This window comes from Phodopus roborovskii, unplaced genomic scaffold (genome assembly GCF_943737965.1).
Source record: "Phodopus roborovskii unplaced genomic scaffold, PHOROB, whole genome shotgun sequence".
Lineage (NCBI taxonomy): Eukaryota > Metazoa > Chordata > Mammalia > Rodentia > Cricetidae > Phodopus > Phodopus roborovskii.
In genome coordinates, this window is record NW_026126433.1 from 8,752,489 (window position 1) to 8,779,247 (window position 26,759).

The 26,759-nt window shown below is 44.7% G+C and overlaps 1 protein-coding gene across 1 annotated transcript; it reads left to right on the top strand.

Annotated features, from left to right (window-relative positions):
* The first annotated feature begins 14,159 nt into the window (after nt 1-14,159).
* Nucleotides 14,160-26,507, top strand: Cldn11 (claudin 11). Its single transcript, XM_051185877.1, has 3 exons — nt 14,160-14,542; nt 17,868-18,032; nt 25,971-26,507. The coding sequence occupies exons 1-3, from the start codon at nt 14,317-14,319 to the stop codon at nt 26,201-26,203; spliced, it is 624 nt and encodes a 207-aa protein (XP_051041834.1). The 5' UTR covers nt 14,160-14,316; the 3' UTR covers nt 26,204-26,507.
* The last annotated feature ends 252 nt before the right edge of the window (nt 26,508-26,759 follow it).

The window sequence follows — 26,759 nt, forward strand, 5'->3', positions numbered from 1 at the left end:
TTGGCTGTCCTGGAACTCGATCTGTAGACCAGGCTGGCCTTGACCTCACATATCCACCTGCCTCTGCCTCCCAAATGCTGGGATTAAAGGTGTATGTCACCACCTGATTTTTTTTTTTTTAATTGTTAAGGGCTACACTGGCTTGTTTGTTCTGAGACTCCCTTAGACTATTTTTGTAAAGATTATTTATTTGGGGGGGAACGGAGGGGGGCCACTGAAGTTTCTATTCATTTTGCTCATGTTTAACTAAGGCTTTGATGGGTTTTCTTAAACAACAGGAGCTAAACCAAGGAATAAGAAAACAAACACATGAACAAACAAACAAACACAAATAAAAAACACTAAAGAAATACAGAAAACAAAAAGGTTAAGAACAGCCAACTACATCCCCCAGTCTTTGAAGCTAAACCTTCTGGGCACTCCTTCCTTCAACTCTCAGCTAGGCTTGCTGAGATCCTAAAGGTCAGCCTATAGTTGCTTTAGGTTTGGGATTAATCCAAGTTGAATGCTCCAGGCTTTCTCAAGTCTTTTCTGGGTGTATGTCTTGCCTGGGCATGTGTGTTGCTTTCCAAACTCCTTTGCAAACACACTTCCTTTGAATGTCCTACTTGCTAAAATAATTTTTCTAACCTCTGTAGTCCTTAGATAGTCTTTAAAAAACAAAAACAAAACAAAAACAAAAACAAAAAAAAAAAAAAAAAAAAAAAAGGGTCTCCAGTATCCTAAGCTGATTTTAACTTGCTATGAAACCAAGATAAAACCAAGGGTGACCTTGAACTTATGATTCTGCCACTACCTCCCGAGTGCTGTAACTACAGGTACATAACACTACGTTCAGTTTATGTGGTGCTGGGGATTGCACCCAGGGCTTTGCACATGCTAGGCAGGTACTCTCCTAACCAGGTTATGCCTCCAGCCCCAAGGTAGCCTGTTTGTGCCAGCAGCGTTTTTGTTCAGACATCTCTGAGCACGTAGTCTACCTTGTGTCCTCTGCGTGCAGTACCCATCTAAGATCCATCCAGAGAGGTGGAACTTTATATCGAAACCCAGCTTTAGGAGGACCGACAGACTAGGTTCATACACTTGTGCAAACACACCAATTAAAATAGGTAGGAATCGGAGAGTGAAGGTGTGTGTGTGTGTATGTGTGTGTGTGTGTGTACCTGTTTATGGGTGTGTCCTTGTGTTCATATTGGATGTCTTCCTCAATCACTCTCTACCTAGTTTTTTGAGACACTGAACCTGAAGCTAACTGAAGTTGGCTAGACTGGCTGGCCGCTGAGCTGCAGGGATCCTCCTGTCTCCATCCTCTCAGCCCTGAGGTACAGACTGGAACTGCCATCCCTGACTTTTGACATGGGTTATAGAGATCTGAACTCAGGTTCTCCTGCATGTGCAGCAAGCATTGTATTGACTGAGCCATCTTCCCAGCCATTGTAAAAAGCAGACTTATTGGTTATTGCCAAATTAGGAGGTATAGACAAGGAGGTCAGTGACCTCCCCAGTCCAGCCTTAGGTCATTGGTCTGGTAGCTAAGTGGCGGGTCTGCTTGATCAGTATCTCAGCTCCAGCTTTACAGGCTGCTTCGAGGGAAGAAATCCTTACTGCTTGAGGGCACAAGCCAGTCAATAAGGAATGACAGTTCTGGTTGGGGGGTGACCTCACCATGGGGGATATGTCTGCAGGCTCTGTGGTTCCTGGAATGTCAGGTGAGTGTGGCTCAGGACAGTGACTGGGATGCTTCAGGCATCTTTTGGGGGACTGATTTAGTACATTGTAAACCTCACCATGGGGGATATGTCTGCAGGCTCTGTGGTTCCTGGAATGTCAGGTGAGTGTGGCTCAGGACAGTGACTGGGATGCTTCAGGCATCTTTTGGGGGACTGATTTAGTACATTGTAAAAGTTGCTGATTCAGTGATTCTTATCTTTGTCTCTTGCACCACAATGAGAAGGGTTAGGTAACACAGGCTTTTAGACAGACACACCTCAGTGATTAACATGCCTACAAAGAGTCACGTCCCTGACTGTCCTAAAGAAACAAGTATCACTCAGGCAGAGGTACCTGGCTCCCACCCCACTTCTAGCTGCCTCGTGGGCCTATATGTCGAGTCAGTACTCAATGAACAAGTGCTTTCTAAGTGTCTGGCCTGAGATCACAAAGCTGTACACAGTACATTTCAACTAAGGTGTGTCCCTTCTGTGGTTTGAGGGTGGGGACTGGACTATGGCTGCCATGATGGGCAGGGGGTCAGGGGCCACATTTCCCCACTGCTCCCTGATATTTTGAAGGTGGCATTTCCCTCTCTGGCTGTGTGTTTGCTTAGCAGCTGCAGTTTTCACTGGTTCACAGAGCACTGAAAATGCTGGTTTTGACAAGTTTTTATCTGTTTGTTTGTTTCCCTTTCTCTGTGGGGAAACCAGTGGCTACAGCTACCTACCCCACCATTTTGATCACTACTGTCCTGTTTAATTGTGTGCCTTTGGAACCTTGTCTTTCAAGTGCTACATGGATAGTTTGTCATATGCGATTGGTCACACTAACTCTGAAATAACGGGAGAAGCATTTCACAGGATTGAGTGGCAGGAAGTGTGGCAGTGGTGGGTCATCTTAGATTATTTCCTAAAGAAAAGAACCAGAAATTACCCTCAAAAGATCACAGTTGACAGTCAGAGTTTTGACACATCAAAGCCAGAACTTTCTGTTGGAGAGATGTAAAGGTCCCGATTTAACTCAGACAACAACAACTGCTTTGCTCTGGTCTGACACCCACACTGTGACTTGTAGGAATGAGTCAGACAGGTGTCTGCCTTTGAGGAACCCCCAGACAACTGAACAAAGCCCCGTGATCATCCAGGGCACCAATTGGAGGGGTCTATCAGCTCAGCATAGTGGCTGGGAAACTTCCCCTTTAAGAGGCCCCCTGAATTGAGTGTTCAGAGATGGGAGAGTCTTTAAGAATCAGTAAATATGGTCACTTCACCTCAAAAGATGGGAGAGTCAATGGAAAGGAGGAGATGCTGATGAGTGCATTCTAAGCAGAAGCTGCTTCATGAGGGTAGACCAGGGGCTTGTGGGCAACATGAAGCATTCGTTATACTTACTGTGAAACATTTTACGGTGCCCAACATAGAGCTAAAACTTTCTGTGTGTGTGTGCACGTGTGTGTGGTGTGTGGTGTGTGGGGGTATTTGCCTGCACTTGTATGTGTAGAGGCCAGAGGTTGATACTGGGTACCTTCATTTATCTCTCACTACTTTGTGTTTGAGATAAGCTCTGTTTCTTACTGAACCTACAACTCACTGTTTAGTTTAGACTGGCTGGCCAGCAATCCCCCAGAATCTGTCAACCGTTTGCATGGATGCTGGGATCTGAACATGGGTCCTCATGCTTGCACAGCAAGCATTTCACCCACTGAGACATCCCCCTAGCCTGGAAGACTTTTTTTTTTTTTTTTTTCTTTTTCGGAGACATGCTTTCTCTGTGTAACAGCCTTGGTTGTCCTGGAACTCACTCTGTATACCAGGGTGGCTTGGAGCTCACAGAGATCCCCGTCTCTACTTCCCAGAGTGCTGGGATTAAAGGTGTGCACCATCACAGCCCAGCCTGGAAGACATTTTTTAATAGGAGAATTTATACAGCTCTATGAAGACACTTTATAGCTCACTTGGAAGGAGCTGGGAGGTCATTTTGTAGGATATTCTTGGATTTTAAGTGGGTAGAAAATGACAGCAGAAAAAGCCGTTTCCAGCATAGTGAAGAGCTAGGAACGCAGGACTGAGGATGGGAAAACTTGACATCCTTCCATGAGGAGTGGCCAGAGAGAGGCCAGCTGGATGAGATGGATGTTGTTCTGGAGGGGTCTGCACAAATGGGTTGTTTGTAGTGTTGTAGCATGAAAGGCTTGTGTGGTTTTGTGTCCTTAGGGTTTTTCGTTTGTGTGTGTACGGAGGGGGGCAAGATCTTATTAACCTTGATAGCCTCGAACTCACTCTGCCTCCACCTTCGGAGTGCTGGGATTAAAAGCATATGCCACCATGCCCTGCATATCCTTAGTATTATTTTTAAAGGTTGATTTTACTTTTAATTATGCATGTCAGTGTGTGTCAGTGTGTGGGTGTGTACATGTGGCTTCAGGTGTCTGTGGTGTGGGATTCCCTGGAGCTGGACTTACAGGCAATTGTGAGCTGCTGGAGTTGAGTGCTGGGAACTGAATTCAGGTCCTCTGCAAGAGCAGCAAGCGCTCTTAACTGCCCAGTCCTCCCTCTAGATCCATCCTCAGGTTTTGAACCCTGTCCTTCCCATTGTGGAGGAAGATTGAATTTCAGTGGTGATGATCACAAGGCTGGGACAGCTCAGTGGTAGAGTACTTGCTTAATATGTCTAGTACTCTGTCTTTGACCCCTAGGTAAGGAGGACGAGGATATGGGTCTCTTCAGAGACTTATACAATAACAAATGCTACCAATTATTTATTGATTGATTAGGGTGTGTGTGTGTGTGTGTGACATTTATATAGCAGTCAAGAGACAATTTGTGGGAATCAGTTCTTTCCTTTTACCATTAGGGTCCCAGGAATCAAACTCAGGTCGTTAATTAGGCTTGGGGATGAGTAGCTTTACCCATGCCATCTCACCAGTCCAGATATTTATAAATGCCTAAGATAGTTTACACTTAAAAAAGAATTAAAAGTATTTCCTAGTTATTGAAAACTTAAGTTTCTTATGGGAAAATGTCTAAAAAAAACAAGAGAGAGCCAGGTGGTAGTGGTACATATCTTTAATCCCAGTATTTGGGGGACAGATGCAGATGGATTTCTAAGCTTGAGCCCATCCTGGTCTACAGACTAAGTTCCAGGACAGCCAGGATTACACAGAGAAACTCTGTCTTGAAATACAACAACAAACAACCGGTAAAACAACAACAAAAAAAACCCTACAACAGTCCCCTCAAACAAGCAACCCCCCCAAACACCACCAAAACCAAACCAAACCAAAATAAAAACCCAGCAACAATGAATGGAGAACAAAACATCCCCAAATCAAAGGAATTATTTGTTAAATTTTAGTGCATATATATATATATATATATATATATATATATATATGGATTTTAAAAGTCTTCAATCGTACAGATGTATTGAAAATAATTGCAGTAGTGTGTACTTTGAGAATGATAATTTGGAGTGCAGATATGGCTCTGTTGTGAAGAGCGATTGCTGCTGTTTCAGGGGCCAGAGTTCAATTCCCAGCACGCAGGTTGGGAGGCTGCAAGTGCCTCAACTCCAGCCCCAGAGTGCCATGGGCCCCTGCACACATCTGTATGCACACACCGTGTGCACACATGAACATAGACTCACACATGTACACATAAAGTACAAATAAGAGCATATTACAGCATATATAGCTCTTAATTGACACTTCATTGAAATGTAAATCTAAACAAACTGAATATTTTTACATTTTTGGCAAAGTTACAGGTATCTTAAATTTCTGGTCTATGCTGCCAGATTACTCTGAAGAAGGATATGCCAGCGAGGCTGGTGGCATTTTGTTAAGGCTCCTTGGCCTAAGTTATTTTAAAGTCCTCTTTATCTAGTAGCAACAGAAGTCTGTGAGAGCCCTCTAGTGGCCAACTTAAGTTTTGTAAAGATTATTTTTTTGTGGTGTTAAATACAAAGGTTTTTAATTTTAGGATTAAAACACCAAAGATTGTAAAATCTTAGCAGAGGTTTATCTTAGCTGTTTAAAAGGCCTTTTCTTAACTAGATGTGGTGGCGCACTCCTTTAATCCCAGCACTAGAGAGGCATAGTCAGGTGGATCTCTGAGTTCAAGGCCAGCCTGGTCTACATGGAGATTTTCAGGGCAGTCAGGGCTACATAGAAAAAAACCCTGTCTCGAAAAACAAAAGTAAATAAATAAATGATTAGATAGATAAACAAATAAAGACCTTTCCTTGTATTTGGAAACTGATGCCAGTTGTTTTTTTTTTCCTTTTTCAAACTCTGCTTTTGTAGTAATTAATGAAATATTTCGAATTTTACCATCATAAAAGTGCTCATGTTACTAACAGATTTATAGCCAATTAATTAACTTTTTAAAAATAGAAACTAATGTTTATTGATCACCCTCTACTTCTCCAAGCATTTTACATATCATCTACTTCATGTACACAGACACATATACATACAGATACACAGGCAAACACACACACACACACACACACACACACACACACACACACACACACACACCACCCATGCACCCATTCTGTCATATGGGCCCCATGGTCAAACTCAGTTCATCAGGTTTGATAACATGTGCTTTTAGCTGCTGTACTATCTTGCAGGTCCATTATCCATCTCTTGTTTTTATTTCCTCTTTTTTTAATTGACTCTTAATTGGAATATAAACTGCACCTTCATTTTTTTACAGCTACAGTGAGATAATTACTATTAATAATACCATTTTGTTGGTGGGAAACACAATGCTAGTTACAAAATGGGAAGGCTAGACATGTCATTCGAGTGATGGAGCCAGGGTTTCAACCCAGTGTTCATAACCACCTCACAGCAATGTCTCCTTGGTGCTTGGTGTCCAAGCATGTCCCCATTCGGGATAACCCAGAAAGAAAACTATTTATGTAGAAACAGAAAGGGGACTGGAGAGGTGGCTCAGTGGTTAAGAGCACTGACTGCTCTTCATGAGGATCTGGGTTCAATTCCCAGTACCCACATGACAGCTCACAATGAAACTCCAGTCCCAGAGGATCTGACAACCTCACACAAACATACATGCAGGTAAAACACCGATGTACATAAATAGAGTTAAAAAAAGAAACAGAAAGAAAAAGACAGACATGGTGGGCATGCCTGTAATCTTAGCATAGAGAGCCTGAAAAATCAGGAGTACTAGTTAGAAGCCAGGCTAGTGTACATGAGACTCAATCTTGGAAAAAAAAAATAAATAACAGAATTTTTCTTTTTCAGAGAATTATTTTTATTATTTTAAATCACAAGTGTATATGTGCATGGGTATATGTACACAGGGCTTAAAACTTGACAAATTGATCATATACCAATATCCCTTATAGTTAAAAGACAATGCTTGTTCTTACTGTCTGAGCTACTATACTTAATGGTGGGTGTTTTAGATTGTTTTCTCATTTTCCATCGATTACCCATGTATTTTATTATTGTCATGTTTTTAGGAAAATGTGATCTCCAGTGTAGGGTTGACACAAGTGATTCATGGCTGAAACCCACGCCATCACACGACTCTTCTTAGGCTTCTGGAAGAGGACCACAGAAAGGACTCAACCCCAAATGCCAGCTGTTTCTCACATTCATCACTTCACCTGTGTATCACTGGAAGGAAGGCAACTTTGGGATAAAAATGGCCTCTGGGCTTTCTTGAGTACAATTCTCACAGTTATGGAGGGAGCTTCCTGCAGCACACAGAGGCTATTACAGAGAACCACAACTGAGAAAAGGCAGAGACAATGACTGTGGAGTGTCCAGCCCAATAGGACATTCACAAGGCAACACTACACCCAAGGCTCAGAGAACTCTGAAAATGGCAGGTAAAAAAAACGGAAGCTGAAGGGTAGGCAGGGTTTCAGGCATACAGCGTCTCCTGGACAGGGCGGGATGTGAACTGTGAACTCTCAATATTTGTGATTGTCTGCAGGACCTGCACAAGACCACTCAACCTCCCAGCACCGATGGGTGTCTTAGTTAAGGTTTCTATCGGCTGTGAATAGACACTGTGGCCATGACAACTCTTATAAGGAAGCATTTAATTGGGCCTGGCTTACATTTCAGAGGTTTAGCCCATTGTTGTCTTGGCGGGAATCATGACAGCACTCAGACAGACATGGTGCTGGAGAGGTGGTGGAGAATTCTACATCCAGATCGGCAGGCAGCAGGAAGAGAGTGAGATACTGGGCCTGGCTTGAGTATCTGAGACCTCAAAGCCTACTCCCAGTGACATACTTTCTCCAACAACATCACACATACTCCAAAAATACCACACCTCCTAATATTGCCACTCCCTCTGAGTCTGTGCCGGCCATTGTCACTCAAACTACTAGCAGTCCACTGAGGGAGAGTTTCTCCAGGGACGAGTCCCTTGATGGATGGCCCATGACCACATAGTTAGCACTATCCTTCCGCATACCGGCGTATGTGGAAGATGACACGAATTTGAGAGGGAACTGTTAGGAACTAGCAGCCAGCTGACCCCTGCCCCGACGATGGGCAGGACGCTCATGGCTGTGTCATCGCTACATCAGCTTTACCTGGTGGCTCAAGCTTTACCTGGCTGCCAGAGGACTCAGTTATGCATGCGCAAGGCCCCCTTTTAAAGCAATCGTGCCAAGAGCTCCCTTCTTTCTGGTCTCTCTCTGGTTTCTCTCTTGCCCCCTCTTGCTCTCTCTCTCTGCCCCCTGCTCTCTCTCTCTCTCTCTCTCTCTCTCTCTCTCTCTCTCTCTCTCTCTCTCTCCTGCTTTCGGTTGGCCACCAGCTACCCCCTCTTTCTCTCCCTTCTCTCAATAAGCTCCACGTGGGCACTGAGTCTTGTGTTTGTGTTTTATAGGCATTAGTTGCATCAAAAGAACAACAGGAACTATTGGGGAAACATGGGAGGAATTGGAGGAAGGAGGGGATAGATGTGATCAAAACACATTGTACTTGTGTGGGAAAAAAATTAGGAAATAAAAATGAAGACTTTCGAAGAACTGGTTTAATTGAAAGCGAAGGCCCAGTAATGGAGCTCTGAGAATGTTTCTAGAAGCTGGATTAAAAAAAAATATTTACTTATTTTTGAGATTGGATCTTACTATGTTGCCAGGACTAGTCCCAAATTCCTGAGTTTAAGCAATCCTCCTGTCTCTGACTCCTGATTAACTGAGATTGTAGGTGGGCATGATGGCTCCTGGCTTTCACCAGAGTCTGATGTTCTAGATGAAGCAACGTGTGGAAGTCACTCTTTGCCAGTAGGTCTACAGAAGAGGTTGTTGGCAACCCTGAAAAAGCAGAGGTTTTGACTACAGGCCGAGCAGTCACGTCTCTTCTGTTGGAAAAGCTCTAAGGATAGCAGGCAAGTGACTAGGACCACAGAGGCTAGACTCTGCCTTTGCCCATTCCCTAAACCAGTGCCGATTTCTTGTGATGCTGTCTGCACGCAGTGTCCAGATCCCCTTCCTAATGGGACTTGGAGGCTTTGGAGTTTTGGCAATCTCTTTTTCTAATTCTGTGCCATTTGATTAGCATCGAATGTCCTCTTTGGTGCCTGTGCCACCATCGCAGGTTTCAGTGGTAAACACAATAGACAAAATCCTGAAAGCACAGGGCATTTAACTTTTTAAGTCTTCTTTTGAGACCCTTGCTTACTCGTGAATCTGTACGACAGTGATTCTAAAAATAGGTATGTGAAGGTTTTGTGTTATCAATATTTTAAATCCACCAGAAAAAATTGTCATTTAAAAATAGACGCTATTAGACCTGGTTCAGTTAGTAGAGTACTCAGAAGCAAGGGTGCTTGATCTTCAAAGTCTATGTAAAAACAAAGGCTGACTTGGGGCTGTTGATGGCTCAGCAGTTAAGAGTAGGTACAGCACCCACATCAGGCAGCTCACAAAGACCCACAGTTCCAGCTCCTGGAGCTCTGACACCTTCTTCTGGCCTCTTCAGGCACTTGCATACATATGCACACACCACACCACACCACACCACACACACACACACACACACACACACACACACACACACACACACACACTAAAATTCATTAAACAATTAAACAAGAATGTGTGCTTGGGAATTCCACTGTCTGGGAGACAGACAGACCCCGACAGACCCCTGGAGCTAGCTAGTCAACCATGCTAGCTTACTTGTTTCACTCCAGGCCAGTGAGAACTGAGAACAAACAAAAACGTAGGAGGTGAATGGCACCTGAGGAGCAAGATTGGATGTTGTTTTCTGGTGTTTTCATGTGCATGTGCACACCCACACACATGGGATCCCACCCTCCCACATACATGCAAGATACTTAATTTGTAATCTTAGAGAGTTGGGTTCATATACATCTTGTATTTTCTAAAGAGATGCGTATGTTTAGCATATAAAAAAAAAACTGTCCCAGAAAATGCAAATTTTAGTTAAGTCTATCACCCACTTGACATGTGTGACATCGAGGTTAGGTTAATCCATCACTGGGTTCTCTCATAACTCCCTTCAGGTTTTTTTTTTTTTTTTGTTTTGTTTTGTTTTTTTTTATACCTATACAACAACGAAATCACTAGTGGGCGCTAAGAGCACACTTATTTGACCCAAAGTTCTCAGTGTGAGCTTTATGATGCTTGCTAGCAAAAGCCCTAGCCTTGTGTTAAACTAGCACTCTAACGGAATAGCCAGTTTCATGGGTAATTGGCCCTCTAAACTCCCTGTCAAATATCTTCAGGTCAGAGGACAGCAACTCCTCTAGAACTTTGCAGTTCTGTGACCAACTGTGGGAACGTGGAGAGGTGACCCGACAGTTTCGGTGAGAAAATAAACCGAGATGAGACAGTCTGGGAACCCACTGGTAAGACTTTCTGGGTGTGGTTGGACCAGGATCCACGTCAGGGTGGAAGGGGTGCCTGACATTCCGAGGGGCCTTGGAATACTGGCTTATTGAGTTGTATTAGGTGGGAAGTCAGATCCCTATCACAGGGAAGACTTGAGATGCAGTCACAGTAAGGAATGTGGGAGAACCCCTACCTCAAATAAAATAAATTGAAAAAGGAAAACAAAAAACAAGAGAGATCTGATGGACTTTCACCAGAACCCAGAGAGCCTTGCCATGGGATTGCATCCTCCACATCTAGTGCCCAAAAGCTACATCCTATGGATAGTGAAGGACTCTCAGGGCTTTTGTCCACGTGTTGGTGACTGGTCTCTGTGCTTCAGTGGCTTCCTGGCTTCCTTTGGAGTGGATAATCTTTTGACTCATGCCTAATTTATAAAGCCATGTTATATGCCTGCTGCTCCCTCCCCAGGTAGCATTTTGTGTGTACTTGTCACCAGAAAATGATAATAATAATTAGTTAGCTTACATTTTCAGGTGCTATATGGTACCTTAATCTTTATAATACACCTAGGGGAAAATTCACCCTTCTAATTCCCAAGTGAAGATGGGTGAAGGAACTTTTCTAGAAGGAATGTGTACCTTGGATGTTGTTCTCCAAGACAGAAATTTTGACAGCTTAGCAAGTCATTTTACTACTTTGTGCCTGAGTTCTGAAATCTGACTTTGAAAATGTGTGTGCCTCTGTGTGTGTGTGTGTGTCTCTCTCTCTCTCTGTGTGTGTGTGTGTGTGTGTGAAAGAGGGAGAGAGAGATTGTTGGCACTAGTATGCATGTGTGAGACTTGTGGGCAAGTAGGTTTTACTCAACTCTGATTGAGCTGTCATGTGTAGGACATTAATTCTAATGGGGTTCCAAGAATATAAATTTCATAAACAGTTTTGCACTGCTTGGATTTTTAGAAACATTATTATGTGTACTGATGTTTTGCCTGCATGTATGTTTGTGTGAAGGTGTTAGATTGAGGAGTTACAGGCAGTGTGAGCTTCCATATGAATGCTGGGAATTGAACTCAGATCCTTTGGAAGAGAAGTCAGTGCTCTATAACCACTGAGCTGTCTCTCAAGCCCCTGTGCTTGGGGTTTTTTATATCTTATATTGTACTTAGTACAAAGCTAGTTTTGGTTGTTGTAAGAGAATATGGGAAAACATCCAGGTTAATAAACCCCATGATGAAACACTCTGTAGACTTGATATTTCATTCAAAAAGAGGATATAGTCCTACAAAATTGTTTGTGCAAATGCTTACCTAATATGAATGCAAGAAGGATGCAAAAGCAAGAATTCTGAGCACCATGGTAGCCAGGTTTATTGAGTATTTGTACCAGACATTACTTTCAGCTCTGTACGTATAGTGACTTGCATACTCATAAAAAGAATTACATTAGGTTCTATGTCCACCCCCACTTTACAAATAAGAGGGGCCAAAGAAACATTAAGTAGGGTTGGTGAGATGGCTCAGGTAGAGGCACCTATCACCAAGCCTGAAGACTGGAATTTGATTCCTGGGACCCACACAGAGGAAGAGGAGAACTGACTCCTGAAAATTGTCCTCTGACTTCTACACATGTGCCAAGCAACACACTCACACATGTATACATGCACACAAAATAAGTAAATAAAAATGTAATTAAAAAGGTATATCTGTGAAATTTCTCAAGGAATGAATACAAATATTATATTTTAAAAAAGCACTGTGAAATGTTTTGATCCCATAGCCAGCAGTTGTGGAGCCGGGAATAGAACTGTACAGCCTGGCCTGGTTGCACAAACAGTAACTGACATTGTCAGCAGTACCAGCCCCACACCAAGCGCACTGCAGGGTTATCCCACTGAGCCCACAGTAGCACTAACAAAGTGTTTACCATCCTCACTCCAAAGCCAAGAACACAGGCTAAGAGACAGTCCACTGTTTCCTCAAGGCCAGTCACTCTAGAAGACTGGGTGACATGCAGTGACTTCAGCATGGGAGTGGCTATGGTAAGCTCTACACCAACAGTGCATGATTGGTATCTGAGGCTTCAGAATGTTGAACACTAAGTTTTTGTGTTTGTTGAAATCCTTCACCATCTTAAATAGAATAGGTGGGGAACAGAAAGTGGCCTACATGACTAGGTCAAGAATACTTTCAAGAATAGTTCAGGACATACAGTAAGAGAAGCCAAATGCTTGCAAGATTTACAACTGTGCAAGCCTGAAGCTATAACTGAGTGGCAGATCACTTGTCTGGCATGCTCAAGTCTCTGGGTTCATCCTCACCAAGTACCTCCTTCCACCCGAGGGGCACACAACGGGCCTAATCCGAATGCACATAGAGAAGGAGGCTGTCAGGCTGTGGTTGCTGATAGCTTCTGCTTCCCATCTATCTGGGTTGGCGATTTCCTCAGTGGACAATAGAAGCTAACTTATTTACCGTGATCTGGGCAAAGTGCCTCACTTTTAATGTATCAGAAGTGGAACACCGAGCTCTGTAGGGACGTTCAGAAAGTGATAACCAGACTGGGCTCCCAGGGACACTCAGGGACAGTGATGAGATAGGCCCAGGGATTTTCATTTTCTCCTTCCTGTCTGTGTGAACTTGAGGAACTCACCCTTTTGGGGGCTGATTCTTTGGTGTGGAATTGACAGTTGTTCCCACTACAAAGTGTGAAGAATTCAGTGAGCTATAATATAAAAACACATGTACATAATAATCATTAACAACAGTGCTGTGTGTAGCTATTGTCATCGCTATTGTGGCTGGAGCTAGCTGCTGGTTTGCCACCACAGGAAAGCATCTTTATTGTTTTATTCATTTCTTGTGGAGTGTGTGTGTGTGTGTGTGTGTGTGTGTGTGTGTGTGTGTGTGTTGTGTATGCTGTGCATTAAGAGGATGACCCATGTCCTGCTCTGGCACCATCCACCACTGAACCTGGAGGTAGGGTGGCAATTGGCTAACTCCAGAGATTCTCTGCCTCAGCCTAGCTGCACTGGGGCTGCAGGCCACACTGGGCTTTTTTTGTTGGGCACTGAGGATTGGGATTCAGATTCTCGCGTGTGCGTGTGTGTGTGCAGCAAGTGATCTCACTAAGCCATCTTCCAGTCTTTTCTTGTAATAACATCGGAGTGCTGGTCCCCTCGGTTCCTTAGGAAACTTCAATAAGACACTGTACTGGGTACCTTTGGAAGAGTTTACAGCTGTGAAGAGAGAGAAGTTGAAGAGGAAGACCCAAACAGAGAGACGAGAGGCCTCAAGAAGAGAGACTCTGCTCAGTAAACAGGAGCAGGGTACGCCCCTTGCTCTCTGCTGGTCTCCATTGGGATGGGATTAATTTACTTTTTCCAGCACTGACCGTGCATCACCCAGCCCCTGCTGCCCCTCCCCGCCCCCTGCTTCCTTCCACACCCCGTTCCGGAGCCCGGCTCACGATTGGCCGGCTCCGCCCGGAGCTGTCTCGGATTGGCGCTTCCCAGCCGGGTCCACCGAGTTTAAAGAGGGGGCGGGGGCGCGCTGCCCAGCAGCTCTGCTGTCCCAGCCTGCGCACCTGTTTTCACAGCAGCGCTTGCAGCCTCTCCAGCTCCAACTCGCGTGTCCTGGAGCCAGAGGATCGCGAGGGCGGCAGAGGGCAAGCCTAGGGCAGATCCTGTCCTGGCCGGCGCAAGAGGCACGCACAGTTTGAGGGTTGAGCCCCGTGAACGTCGCTGCAGCCACTATGGTAGCCACGTGCCTCCAGGTGGTGGGCTTTGTCACGAGCTTCGTGGGTTGGATCGGGATCATTGTCACCACGTCTACCAATGACTGGGTGGTGACCTGCAGCTACACCATCCCAACCTGCCGAAAAATGGACGAGTTGGGCTCCAAGGGGCTGTGGGCTGACTGCGTCATGGCCACTGGTCTCTACCACTGCAAGCCCCTGGTGGACATCCTAATCCTCCCGGGTAAGGACCATGAGCTTGCAAACAGCTTCCAGAGGCAGGCTGGGCCAGAGTTGGGGGTTTTAGACAGGGTTCTTGGAAGTTTGGGCACTGAGAGACCTCTGGGTACATATAGTTTTGACATTTCCAATCCCACTTGTAGGAGAATTAGCCCTCAACAACCACCTGTTGGTCTCAGTTTCTTTATCTGGAGCGTGGGGTAACAAAGGCAATTTGGCCACCGGTTACACTGGTCAATGGCTTTGAAAATTTAATGAATCCAATCCTATACACATGGTAGGAACCCACTCTTGTTAATTCCCATTGCTCCATCATCCCAGGTTCCCAAACTAATCGACCAAAGATACTGAAGGCTGGCCCTGCCTTCTCTGATGTGCTTCTGATTAGCGTCAGTCTATAGCTCGCAGGAGGAAAGCACACAGTACGAGTGAGCAACCTAGTGCCTCCATAAGTATAGGCTGAGCTTCTGAGACCGGATGGGACTCAGAGCCATCCTGGTGAGGTTATGTTCACACTCAAGAACTCTCTGGATTGGCCAGATTAGTGAATCTCAGTTGTTTCTCTCAGGGCCTTATCTGATCCATCACCCCCTGGGGTCCTGGGGTCCCTCAACAGCAGGCTACAGTGACACCCCTCCCCTGCTAGGGTGACACCCTCCCCCAGTTCCTCTGAGCAGGCTGCTGGGTATTGAGAAGCTCCAGTACCCTGAGAGAGGGACATTTCACCAGAGACATAGGTCAGTGCTGAGGGTCATTCCAGGGCTTGTGGCTGTGTGCTCAGGAGTGTGATGAGCCTCTGAAACGCTGGGTGAGGCAGTTTGGGAAGGGACATCTCCTTTTGGGTGCTATGGGAAAGTTTGTGGAAACAGTTTAAAAACCAGTTGGATGACTTGGGAGGTTGTGAGCACCACTTACAGATCCCTGCTAGAAATCTGTCATGCCAGTGGATTTATTGTCTCCTAGGTGAGGTTGCCTAGCTCCCTCTGGCCTTTGATGATGCGTGTTATTTAAGACAGCCAGTCCTTAAGATGAGGCGAAATCAGCCCTAAAGTTACTGGTCTGAGAGCAACTGAATTTGTGCCTTCTCCAGAATATTTGGCTTTCCAGAGACCCTGTACCTCCTTGAGGAGCCCAAGTGCTCCTCTCTTCCAGACAGAGCATTTGGAATTCACCTTCCTCCACCCAGCTCACTTACTGCTAACTTCTAACCTTCATCCCGGGATGCAGTACTGGAATTGAACCTGGGGCTTTGTTCCTGTTAGGTGAGCTTTCTGCAGACTGAGCTATACTGCCACCCCCCACCCCCATTACATTTTAAGTTCTCTTTGCATTTGCTTCTGGCCCACACCTTGCCTCTACCACATAGTAGGAGGGCACAGTGCAGGTCAGACCTGTCTTTCACTACGACTTTCTCCATTTGGACATTTGGAAGGCCAGGCATTAGGGAACCCTGGTGTGGTTAATGCTGGCTTTGGTAGACATGGGTCAGACTCCAGGACTCAGCACTCATGATCTGGGTAACCTGGGACAAGTTGCTAACCTCAATAAGCCCTAGTAGTCTTCTTTAAAGAATTTAAACCAAACCAACCACTTATCTTTCAGGATTGCTTGCAGGAGTCAATGAGATGAGAAACCAAAGGCCCCGTTTGAAGTGGGAGATGCTCTAGAAAGGGAAATGTCGTTTTCTACTAGCAGATGGGCATGGCAGTAGAGATTTCTGACTGGTGCATGAAATCCTTTTGTTTCCTTCCCCTGGAATTACATTTCCTGAGCTTTCGATGCCAAGAGGCTTGTTTTCAGAGGACACAGGCAGGCCATGCTGGGGGCAGGGAGTTTTTGTGGAGAAGCTTAATTGTTCTATGCTTCCTTACCTTACCCATCGTGTGGGGGTAGAGACACTCCTCTATCTCTGACTTCTGACTCCCAGACATGGCCTTGGGACTGTAGCGCATGGACAGCCTTGTGCCATGAATTTCAGAGCATCAGTTTAACTTGACTGCTGCCTTTGTGTAGGCCCTGGCTCTTCTCCCAGATGCTAGGAGGGGCTGGGCTTCAGATTGTTCTGGGGCTCCTCCTGGGATCCACAAGTCTATGATACCTGATAGGTCTCTCATTCTTAAGATGAGATGGACAGTGGTTGGAAGGGAGCCCATGCGGCATACCTTCTTAAAGGGCAGTGCTGGTGCTGTACATTGGCACAAAAGGGAGGTTGGCTGGGTCTGACATGGGGTCCTGCTACATGGGAAAGAGTTAGGGTCAGTTCTTGACTTTGCCATTAACTCAGCCTCACTCAGGCCTCTAGCTCTAACTCTGCCTAAGCAAATGAAACAAACCAGACGGCCATCATTTATAAATGCAACACTTTTTTTTTTTTTAAAGTGGGGAGAATGTTTCAATGAGAAACAATAGATGACATAAAAGTAAACAGTAAATTTAAATCTGTGAAATTCTCCTGGTATCTGTTCAGGTTTATTTTACATGACATTGTGCTGTAAAGTTCTCACTTAGACATTTTATAGTGTGGATATCTTTGTTTTGCATTTTTCTATCAACTCACCTTTTCCTACGTGGATAGTTAGCTATGTCATCTGTTATGGGGACATGAAGACCAAGACAGGTGTCTACAGGAGTCCCCAGGGTTGGAGTAAATGCTTGGCTGCTGCATCATGGCCAAGTTCCTGCTTCTGTTTTTCTAGCACTCACACTGCTATTATCACCAGGTCCCTTTAAAAGTACCACATCAATACAGACCAATAATGTCAGTGATATTTGCTGCCAATTGTTTCAGTTCTTAGCATAGAACATTTCCTAAAGACTCTTTGAACTGTGGATTCTGTTGCCAGTGGAATTCTATTAAGGAGGTGAAGGGCCTTTTATTATTATTATTATTATTATTATTATTTTCACTCTGCAGAAAAACAAGTTAGATGCAGTAATAACTGACTTGCTAAGGTTCCACAGGCAGACGGTATCGCAGTAGACTAGGGTGAGTCAACAATCCACCATCACAGGTGACCTTTTGAGCATTTGAGTTTCCAGCTGAATCTTTGACAAGTTGTTATAATAATGTAAGTAAATGCTTGGCTGCTGCACTGTGGCCAAGTGGTCTGCACCCTTTCCTGTTCTGTTTTTCTAGCACGCACACCACTGTTTTCACCAGGTCCCTTTAAAAGTTGAAGGTGCGGTGATCTTGGACATTTATCACATTTTAAGTCTTATAGAGGGGGCAAGAAGGAAGAGGAAGGTGGTGTTGAATTCCTGAGAGAGGTGGGATTTAGGAGTAAGAGGACCCCTAGTCTAACCCACCCTTTCTGTTCTCTTGTTCCCAGGCTACGTGCAAGCTTGTAGAGCCCTCATGATTGCTGCCTCAGTTCTGGGGCTGCCAGCCATCTTGCTGTTGTTGACGGTTCTTCCCTGCATCCGAATGGGCCACGAGCCTGGAGTGGCCAAGTACAGGCGAGCCCAGCTGGCAGGGGTGCTCCTCATCTTGCTGGGTAAGCTTTCTTTTTGCCCCGCCCCCCAATTCTAGTGAATGTGAAGGAACTCAGTCCTTACAGTTGCTACTTCAAGAGAAATGTGAAAAGAAGTCAAGAGAACATACCCGGCAACAGAAACCCAGAATGGGTATCGCTTTAGATCATATTCCAGAGGAGTTTAGATAGGCCCCTAGGTTACATCCATGAGAGGAGCTGGTAGGTTAACAGGAAATGACTACCCAAGCAAAATCAGAAGGAAGGGGGTCACATGGAGCTTCTCTAAGCAGGCTCCCCAGTACAATCCCTTTAGAATGACTTGTTCCCAGACTTCATAGCAGATCAGTTGAACTGGAACTTTCTGGAGATCAGGTCAGGAAAGATATTTTTAGGAGGCTGCCAGGGTGACTCTCACTTCAATAAGAAATGAGCGCCTCATTAATATATAACAAAAGAACAGGGGAAGGGGAGCATAAAGGAAAATGTGTGTGTGTGGGAATGGGGTGGGGTAGACCAGTAGGTGATGGGTCAATATTTTTTCAGTAAGTGTTCATTAATCAAGCATAACAGGCCCTTTGGTAGGGCAATGGGGACCATGATGAAGAGAAGGAATGTCTTCTTTGGGTGTATATAGGCACTCCAAGATACGGATTCTGAGAAGGGTTGCCTTAAAATGGCTGGTATGCACTATACAGGGAGGAAGGCTCCCACTGGAGGGGTTTCCCACTGCATAGGAATCCAGAGGGTTGAAGAGACAGTGACAGGTCATTGTTTGGAGGGAGGACCAATCTAAACTCAGGAAGTGGTGTGTGCTCATTCAGTTTTGTTGATCATACCTGTACACAGGAGCTTGATCTGACTCCCTGCTGAGGGTCTTGTCTCCTGTACTGTAAAACTAAATGCAGGCAAGATGTATACATGTATTCTTAGCCCTCCCAAGGTGAAGGCAGGAGGATCAGAAGTTCAAGGTCATCCTCTTGGCTAATGAGGGTAGCCTGAGATACATAAGACTCATTGGGACATGAGATACACTGTCTCAAAAAATACAGTTTTTCTCTTCATTTCACGTAAGAGTTCCAGGATACCTCCAAGCGAGACAGAACATTTCAAAAACTGCAGACCAGCTTTCAAGAAGGACAGGAACAAGTGAAGTGAATAGATGTAAATTGTGGTTTTTGCTTTATTTTGTTTCTGGTTTTTGATTTGAAACTTCCCAGATGAATTGGCTTATCTTTTTTTTCTTTTTCTTTTTGAAACAGAGTTTATATAGCTCTGGCTGTCTTGGAACTTGCTCTGTAGACCAGGCTGGCTTTGAACTCAGTGCTGGGATTAAAGGCATGTGTGACCACCACTTGGCTGGGTTCTTTGTCTTATGACTTTTTTTTAACATATATTTATGTGTGTGCACCTGCACAGAGGTCAGTTGGTTCTAACCTTCCATCATGTGAGACCTGGAGAACGAGCTCAGGTTCCCAGCCTTATCAGCAAGCTCCTTTGCCCACCGAGTCACCTTACTGGCCCAAGCTTTCCCCTACTTTTGAAGGTGGGTAGGTGTAGGAAGACAGTTTGACAGCCGAGGAGAGTGAGGCGGGGCTGGAGAGAGGTGTGCATCTATGGGTCCCTGTTGTCTGTCTCCAGCCTGCTTGTGGGAGAAAAGAGACCTGAGCCCAAGGAAGCTTCACCTCCGTATCAACTCACTGTAAGAGTGGGATGGAGGAACGTGCAGTCCAATCCTAACCTCACACTTTGATACTGCCTGACTCTCCTGATTGCTGTCAGATTTCTTTCTCAGCAGGTCTCCCCTGGCCTTGAGTCTCATGTTGTGTTGCCTGGATGGAGCTGGCTCGTTGTTTCAAGGGTGTTATCTGCTTCTTGTCTTCTCAGTCCCAGCCACAAGAGCCTTGTCTCCTACCCTTGGGGATGGGTGGGAGAAGCCACAGTGTGAAGGCTTCCTTTGTATATAGCTTTGGGTTGTTTCTGCCTATTCACTCTCTGGGGAGAAGTTGGTCCTGTCTGGGCCCATGCTCTGTCCTGGGGTCACCGACGATGCCCCAGCAGAAGTGTGGCTGCTGAGCATGAAATAGAGTGGCAGCTGGGGGACCTGGAAACGGGCAGTGTCACAGCTGGTTCCGATGTGGAAACTGAGCATGATTCAGTTCTTTCTGGCCCTTAAAATCTCTTGACTGTTTTTCTGAAGGCTGGAAAGAAAGCCCGCCTTCTGGTCAGCTCCATCTTCTAAGTCTGTATATGAAGGGACAGGATTCTGTGACTTCTCAAGCCAGAGGCAGTGTTCGAAGAACAACATATGCTTCAGAGATGGGGAGGATTGAGGTGAATCTAACCTGTCAATTTTCAAGGCATAGGGCCCTGGGCCCTAACTTTTTTCATTTTGTCCGGTGGAGTCAAACCAACCACCCGGAATCAGGATGTCACTGTGTCACCTGGGGTAGCTACTGTCCCTGAACAGCTGAGCTTCCTTCCCAGGTTAGTGAGAACAGCAGTGAAGTATGGGAAATACTTAGCATGCCATCTGGCACATAGTAGGCCATGTTTACCATGTTTGCATTCTGTAAGGGTCATGTCCATGCACAGAGCTGGAGAGGAGTGGCATGATATCGCACTTCCGGAAGTATCACCGGCATCCCGACTTAGTGTAAATAGTCCTCCATAGAAATGAGAATGTGGGCACCCACAGCAGAGAAAGCCATGAAGGAACCCTGACTCCTTGTTCTGATTAAGTTCCTTCTTCTCTTGCTGCACAGTGGAAAGCCCTTCCGCTGGATGTCTCTCCGGACTGGGCAGGGAGGAGCCAGTGCTCGGCTTCCTTAGTGGCTTCTTTCATCTTTTCTTCTCCCCTTTAAACATCTGGGCCTGGTGGCTTTATTTATGGTGGACAAAGTTGTTTCAACTGCAAACTTTCTGGTTAGTGGTGGATTGTACTAGAATCAAGGCTGTGGGCAACTGTGAGATGAGCTGCTTAATGTACTTATAGCTTTCCTACAGGGAAAAGTGAAGTTCTTAATCCAGGCAGAGGAGAACAGCTGAAGACACTTCCCGGGCGTGTTTAGTGTATACACACAAGACCCTCATCTAAATAAAAATCCCTCTGCTTAGTGGAAATGATGGGGCATCTCAGTATGGCGGTGACTCTGATAGCAAACAGAGACCCTAAATGCTGTGTGAGGCCTTTCTATGACTTTTCTTTTCTTTCTTTTTGAAAAATATTAACAAGTGCCTGCATATGTGACATAGTGTAAAGCATCTGGGGACTATCTTCAAACCCTAGCGACACATACACAAACAATAAATAAGAATAAAATTAAATTTAACAGATAACCATGAGACTTGTTTAAGAATGCTGTAGGAAAAAGTAGATGGTGGTGCATGCAGTCAAACAACAGGAAAAAGTCAGTGTTGAAAGCTGGCCAGGAAAATAATGGACTCGCATATTCCACTGCCTTGATGACAGTAGTAAATGCTAGGCTTTCCTGACAATCACTGTGTGTTAGTATGACCATTGTTTTAGGAAACAATAGGCAAAAAAAAAAAAAAAAAAAAAGCTCAAGCCTTTCTAGATCCATATGGGAAAAGAACAACAAATAAATAAACAGCACAGTTCACTGAGAGATATTACTTGTTCCTTTACCCGCCCCACCCTGCCCCGCCCCGCCCCAATTCTGTATGTGGACTTCAAACTTACCATCACAGTGTAGTTCAGCTCCACCCCACCGCTCTTCAATGTTTCCATCCCCGCTGCCAAGACCTTAGATGTTTCTGGTGACTGTCTCAGCATACCGAGGAGGATGCAGTCAGAACACTCAAGTAATTTAGCGGTGCTTTAAAAAAAAAAAAAAGCCTGAAAACTCAAGTGAACATCATGGAAGAAGAGATGTCAGTGTCTGGGGATTCTCCACATTTGTTGTCTTTTTCTTCCTCTGTTTTTCTCTCATTTGTTACCTAAAAATTCAGACACATATGTATTCATTTTATTTAATTTCATCATATCTTTTCCGCCTTTCTGTGTATGTGTATGCACGTGTGTTTGTGCATGGATGTGTGTGTGTGTGTGTGCAAATGTGTGTGTACGTGTGTGAGCGTGAGTATGTACATACGTGTGTGTGCACGTGTGTCTGTGATGTGCATGTACGTGCATGAGTGAGTGTGTGTGTGTGATGTGCACCTGAGAGGGTATAAGGAGAACTTTGTACTCTATCACTTTTTGCCTTATTTCCCTGAGACAGGTTTCACTCAAGTTGGAGTGAGGTCAGAAGTCAGCAGATTCCAGTGACCTTCCTCTTCTGTCCTCTATAGTTCTGGGGTTACAGGCACAAGAGGCTATGCCCAGATCTTCACTTGGGTGTTGGGGACTTGAACTGAGGTCCTCATGGTTGTGCAATAAGTGCTCTTATCCATTGAGTCTCCTCAGTCCACATTTATTTTTCTTTTGCTACTTTTTTAGTCAACACCTAATAATTGTACTGAAGAGGTTAGTATATCTTATTTACTTAATTTCTGAATATTACCAGGTGTTATTTAACCCCTAAGAAGATGGAAAGATACACTTTAGTTTCCCTTTTGTAAACTGACTTCCTAAATACTTGTTAAGTTAAGACAGATCATAAACTTTTAGCAAAGATGTGTCCTGTCAACTAAAAAACTCACCATATTGCATTATTTAAAAATTGTCCCTAATACAGGCAAATGTTCTTACTCTTTAACAAGGAAGGGGTTTTACTTAGGAGAGGACTAAATTGGGTGTGTGTCTGCATAACTTTCTCCTCCTCCCCCTCCTCCCTTTGTTGTTAGCTTCCCTCTCCCTAAATAGACTGCAGAGCCTTGCTCCTTCCCTTGTGGGTAAGGATGGCTTCTACTGAAGGAGAAAGAGAGTCAAATTGCTGCCTTGTATTAAAGACTTAATTTAAAACAAATTCTGATATAAGTAGAGAAGGGAAACATCGGGTTATTCATCTTTCTTCTCCTTATGGGTGACTGTGACTTTTCATAAAAGCCTACTGTTTTTTCCCCCCAGATAGCAGGGCCATTTCTAACTCCTGTTTTTTGGTGGTGGGATGGTAGGTACACAGATGGAAACAGGCCTAGCAAGCCTCTGCCTTTGGGAACGCCAATAGAGGGTGCGGTTTTATCACTCCTCCAGAGTTTTCAGACTGGACAGTCAGCACCCCACACACCCTCACCTGTCCAAAGCTACTGCTGATATGAAGTATATTCTCCTATTCTCCTTTGTTTGTGTCTAAACATTTTCCCTTCCGGTTCAGCTGGAGGTCACTGCAAGTTGGCCTCTAACTCCCTTTTATGTGTGGTGGCCTGTCATTTCTCAGCGGTTTCGATGTGGCTGTCTTTGAGTGCCACAGGAATTCCACCCTGAGTTTATTCATCTGCTAGGAAGGAAAGAACTGTGGGTACTCATTTCCCTTGTTTTGCATGGATTATAAAAGAGGGGAGATTTTAATGAGGTAAACTGAGTTTGTGACTCTCATTGTGTTAAAGTCACATTAAAGTTTGTGATTGGGGTGTAGGCAGGAGAAAGCAGAACCAAAATGAGACTCCCTTTCTTTTATCTGTCTGTCCATCACACGTATCCACTCATCCATCTATGTCTTGTATTTGCCCACCCACTTATGCATCCAGTCCTGGTCATGATATAAATGTATAGGCATTTCCCCCCTTGTCTAGTGAGTTTCATACAGTAAATCTAACATCCCCAACACATGCAAAATCAGCCATCAATCCTGGAATGTTGAGCCTGATTTCCTGGCTGCTTTATCTGTGCTTAGGAAATAAAGGAGCTCTAAATGGATTGGAGACCATTTCTAGTCTTACATGTGAAAGCTAAAGTGAATCTGAATGTTCTTAGTTTTCACAAAGGTGAGGAATGGTGTAAGTGCTCATGGGTGTGATTGTGCATGTGTGTTCTGTGTGTAAATAAAAGTAGCCTAAATGTATAACACTTATTTTGAAGCATGAAGTATTTTGAAACCAGTAGCTGTTCATGGTATAGACTGGTTGTATTGACTCAAATTAGTTGTTTGGCAATAAGACCTTTCCCCCCTTGCTTCTCAATCCTCCGGATCCTCTGAGGGTGCCTGGGCATTGAGAAACCTCTACTGGTGGCTGGGTGTGTACTCTTTACGGCTAGGAACAGCCTCTCTTTATTGTGTATCTATGTCTTGCTCAGGAGGTGCATCTAGTCCATTGTCAATGAGAACTGTTGTAGGCTACATGACAAATATGATGACTAGGTAAGACTTGAATCCTTAGTTTGCAGTTGTTGTTAAAGAAAGACTGTTTCCTCTCTGTGGTTAGATAGTGTGAGCTAGCAAGCCTGAGTAGAAACCAGAAAGATAGCTTGCTGCATTAAAGGCAATAAGGGCACCCTAGGTGGCGTGTGGTGCTGTAACTTGAACTTGTCCATGGTTTTTAGGATGCCAGCTAGAAGTCTTGTTGTTCTGATTAGTGTCTTGTCTGGCAACTCTAACCAGCCATCTCAAGTTAAGGTTTTTAACTAAAATACCTGTCCTGCTGTGGTTGAGAGAAATCAGAGTGCACTAAAGGGAAACCATGTGTTTCAAGCTGTGTCATCCAGTAAAATAGTCATTAGACATATGTGGCCATTTGAATGAAAATCACTAAAATTAAAAAAAAGCATCAAAATTTCAATCTCAGTAGCTCCACGGCATAAGTGAAATGGCCCTATGTAGCTTGTTGCTACCCTATTTGGTACAGCCAATTTAAATATTTAAATTCCTTAAAAAATCTGGACTATCAGGAAGGCTCAGCAGGTAGAAACACTGGCCACCAAGCCTGACAGTTTGATTTCGATCCTTGGTACCCACATGGTACCCTGAAACTTGTTCTCTGACCTCCACACACACACCTCATGACATGTATGCTCACTGATACACATACACACATGCAGTAGATGAATTAATAAAAAAATTAAAAACCTTGACTAGATGAACTATTTTTTTTTTAACCCAAGAACTGTTCATTTGTGTGTTGGTGTTTGTGACCATGATCGACACCATGCAACACAGGATCTTGCCTGGTCCTCTGTCTCTGCCTAACAATGTTCACTCCAGCAAGGGAAAAGGAGTAACTCGTCCAGGTCTTTGTAATGTGCACTGACTACCTCAAGAAAATGGTGTGGAAAACTGAGATGAATACCATCTTGTTTCTCATTTTTGAAGAGCCTGATTATACTCATTCAGCCAGGAGACACTGAACTAAACACTGAGTTTCTACACATTAAATAAAGCATAGCCCCTGCCTTCACAGAACCCAGAGCATGGGGCAAGCAATAGACACATAAAGCCATAAGTCTAATATGATCAGGTAAGTATAAGAGAATTGTGAATGTAGAGATGGGGATGAGGCTCAGTTAATAAAGTATGCCTGGCAAACCATGGGGTTCCATCCCTGGTACCCCATAAACTGGTTGTATTAGCTCATGCCTAAAACCTCAGCATTCCGGGGATGAGATTCAAGGTTATTTGCTACATAACATGGCTAAATAACGAGTGCAAGGTCATCCTGGACTATAGGAGGCTTTGACCTGAAAAAACAAAACAAAACAAAACAAAATAACAGCAACAAACAAACACACATGCATGGAACACAAAGTAAAAGTAACAGGGAGTATAAGTAAAAACAAATACATGGGTTTGGGACTTAAATGATAGATTATATTAAATCTTTACAAAGGTATTTGTCTCTGCTGCCTGTTGAGAAAAACAAGGACCAGAAAAACCAATGGACATAGCCTACTGTAAGTCAACTCATTCTGTAGGGCAGAGGTTGCCAAACGAGCAGTGCATTGTGTATTGGCATCTTTGGAGTTGATTGTTAGGGCCATGTCTGTGGAGTGAACTTGCCGGACCAGTGCACTTGGTGTGTGATGGGTGTGCCCACTCACCCTCTCTCCCTGTCTGGTCTTTGCAGCTCTCTGCGCCATTGTCGCCACCATCTGGTTCCCCGTATGTGCCCACCGTGAGATCACCATCGTGAGCTTTGGCTACTCGCTGTATGCAGGTTGGATCGGTGCTGTGCTGTGCCTGGTGGGTGGCTGTGTCATCGTCTGCTGCTCCGGGGATGCACAGTCATTTGGAGAAAACCGTTTCTATTACTCGTCTGGCTCCAGCTCGCCAACGCATGCCAAAAGTGCCCACGTATAAGAGGGCTGCTCCACTGCCCACCGAGGTGCTGTAGATGCTGGGCCTGGGGCCCTGGGTTTGCTCGCCGCAGTGGGGGAGAAGCCCACTCTCTGCCAGGCACTAAAGCCAAAGGTCTAGAAAGCATCCTGCCTGGTGGTTTCCAGTCTTAACACCCCATCCACCCCACCACTTATTGGTTCTTAAAAAAGAAATCTCTAGCTCAGATTATGCCCACATAGTTTTCTCATTGTGTTGCCCGCTGTTAGCTCTTTCCTCGGGCATTCCATTGTTGTTGATTAAAAAAATATTTTGTTTCTCTCTTAAATTCAAATGTCTTGGGAACATTGCTGACTTGGGTGTGGACTGGGAGAGAAACAGAAGACGTTGTTCAAACGGTTACCAACCACAATGGAACCCTCATAGAGACACCTCACTCTGGTTTTTTCCCCTCTTCAGTTTTAAGGCCACTTACACATAAGAGATAGAAAATGATAGACTAGGGGACACACGTGGGAGGGACTTGGGAACAGTCTCTCTGTGAGAATGCTTCCCTTTGATAAGTTGTGGGGTTGGGGCT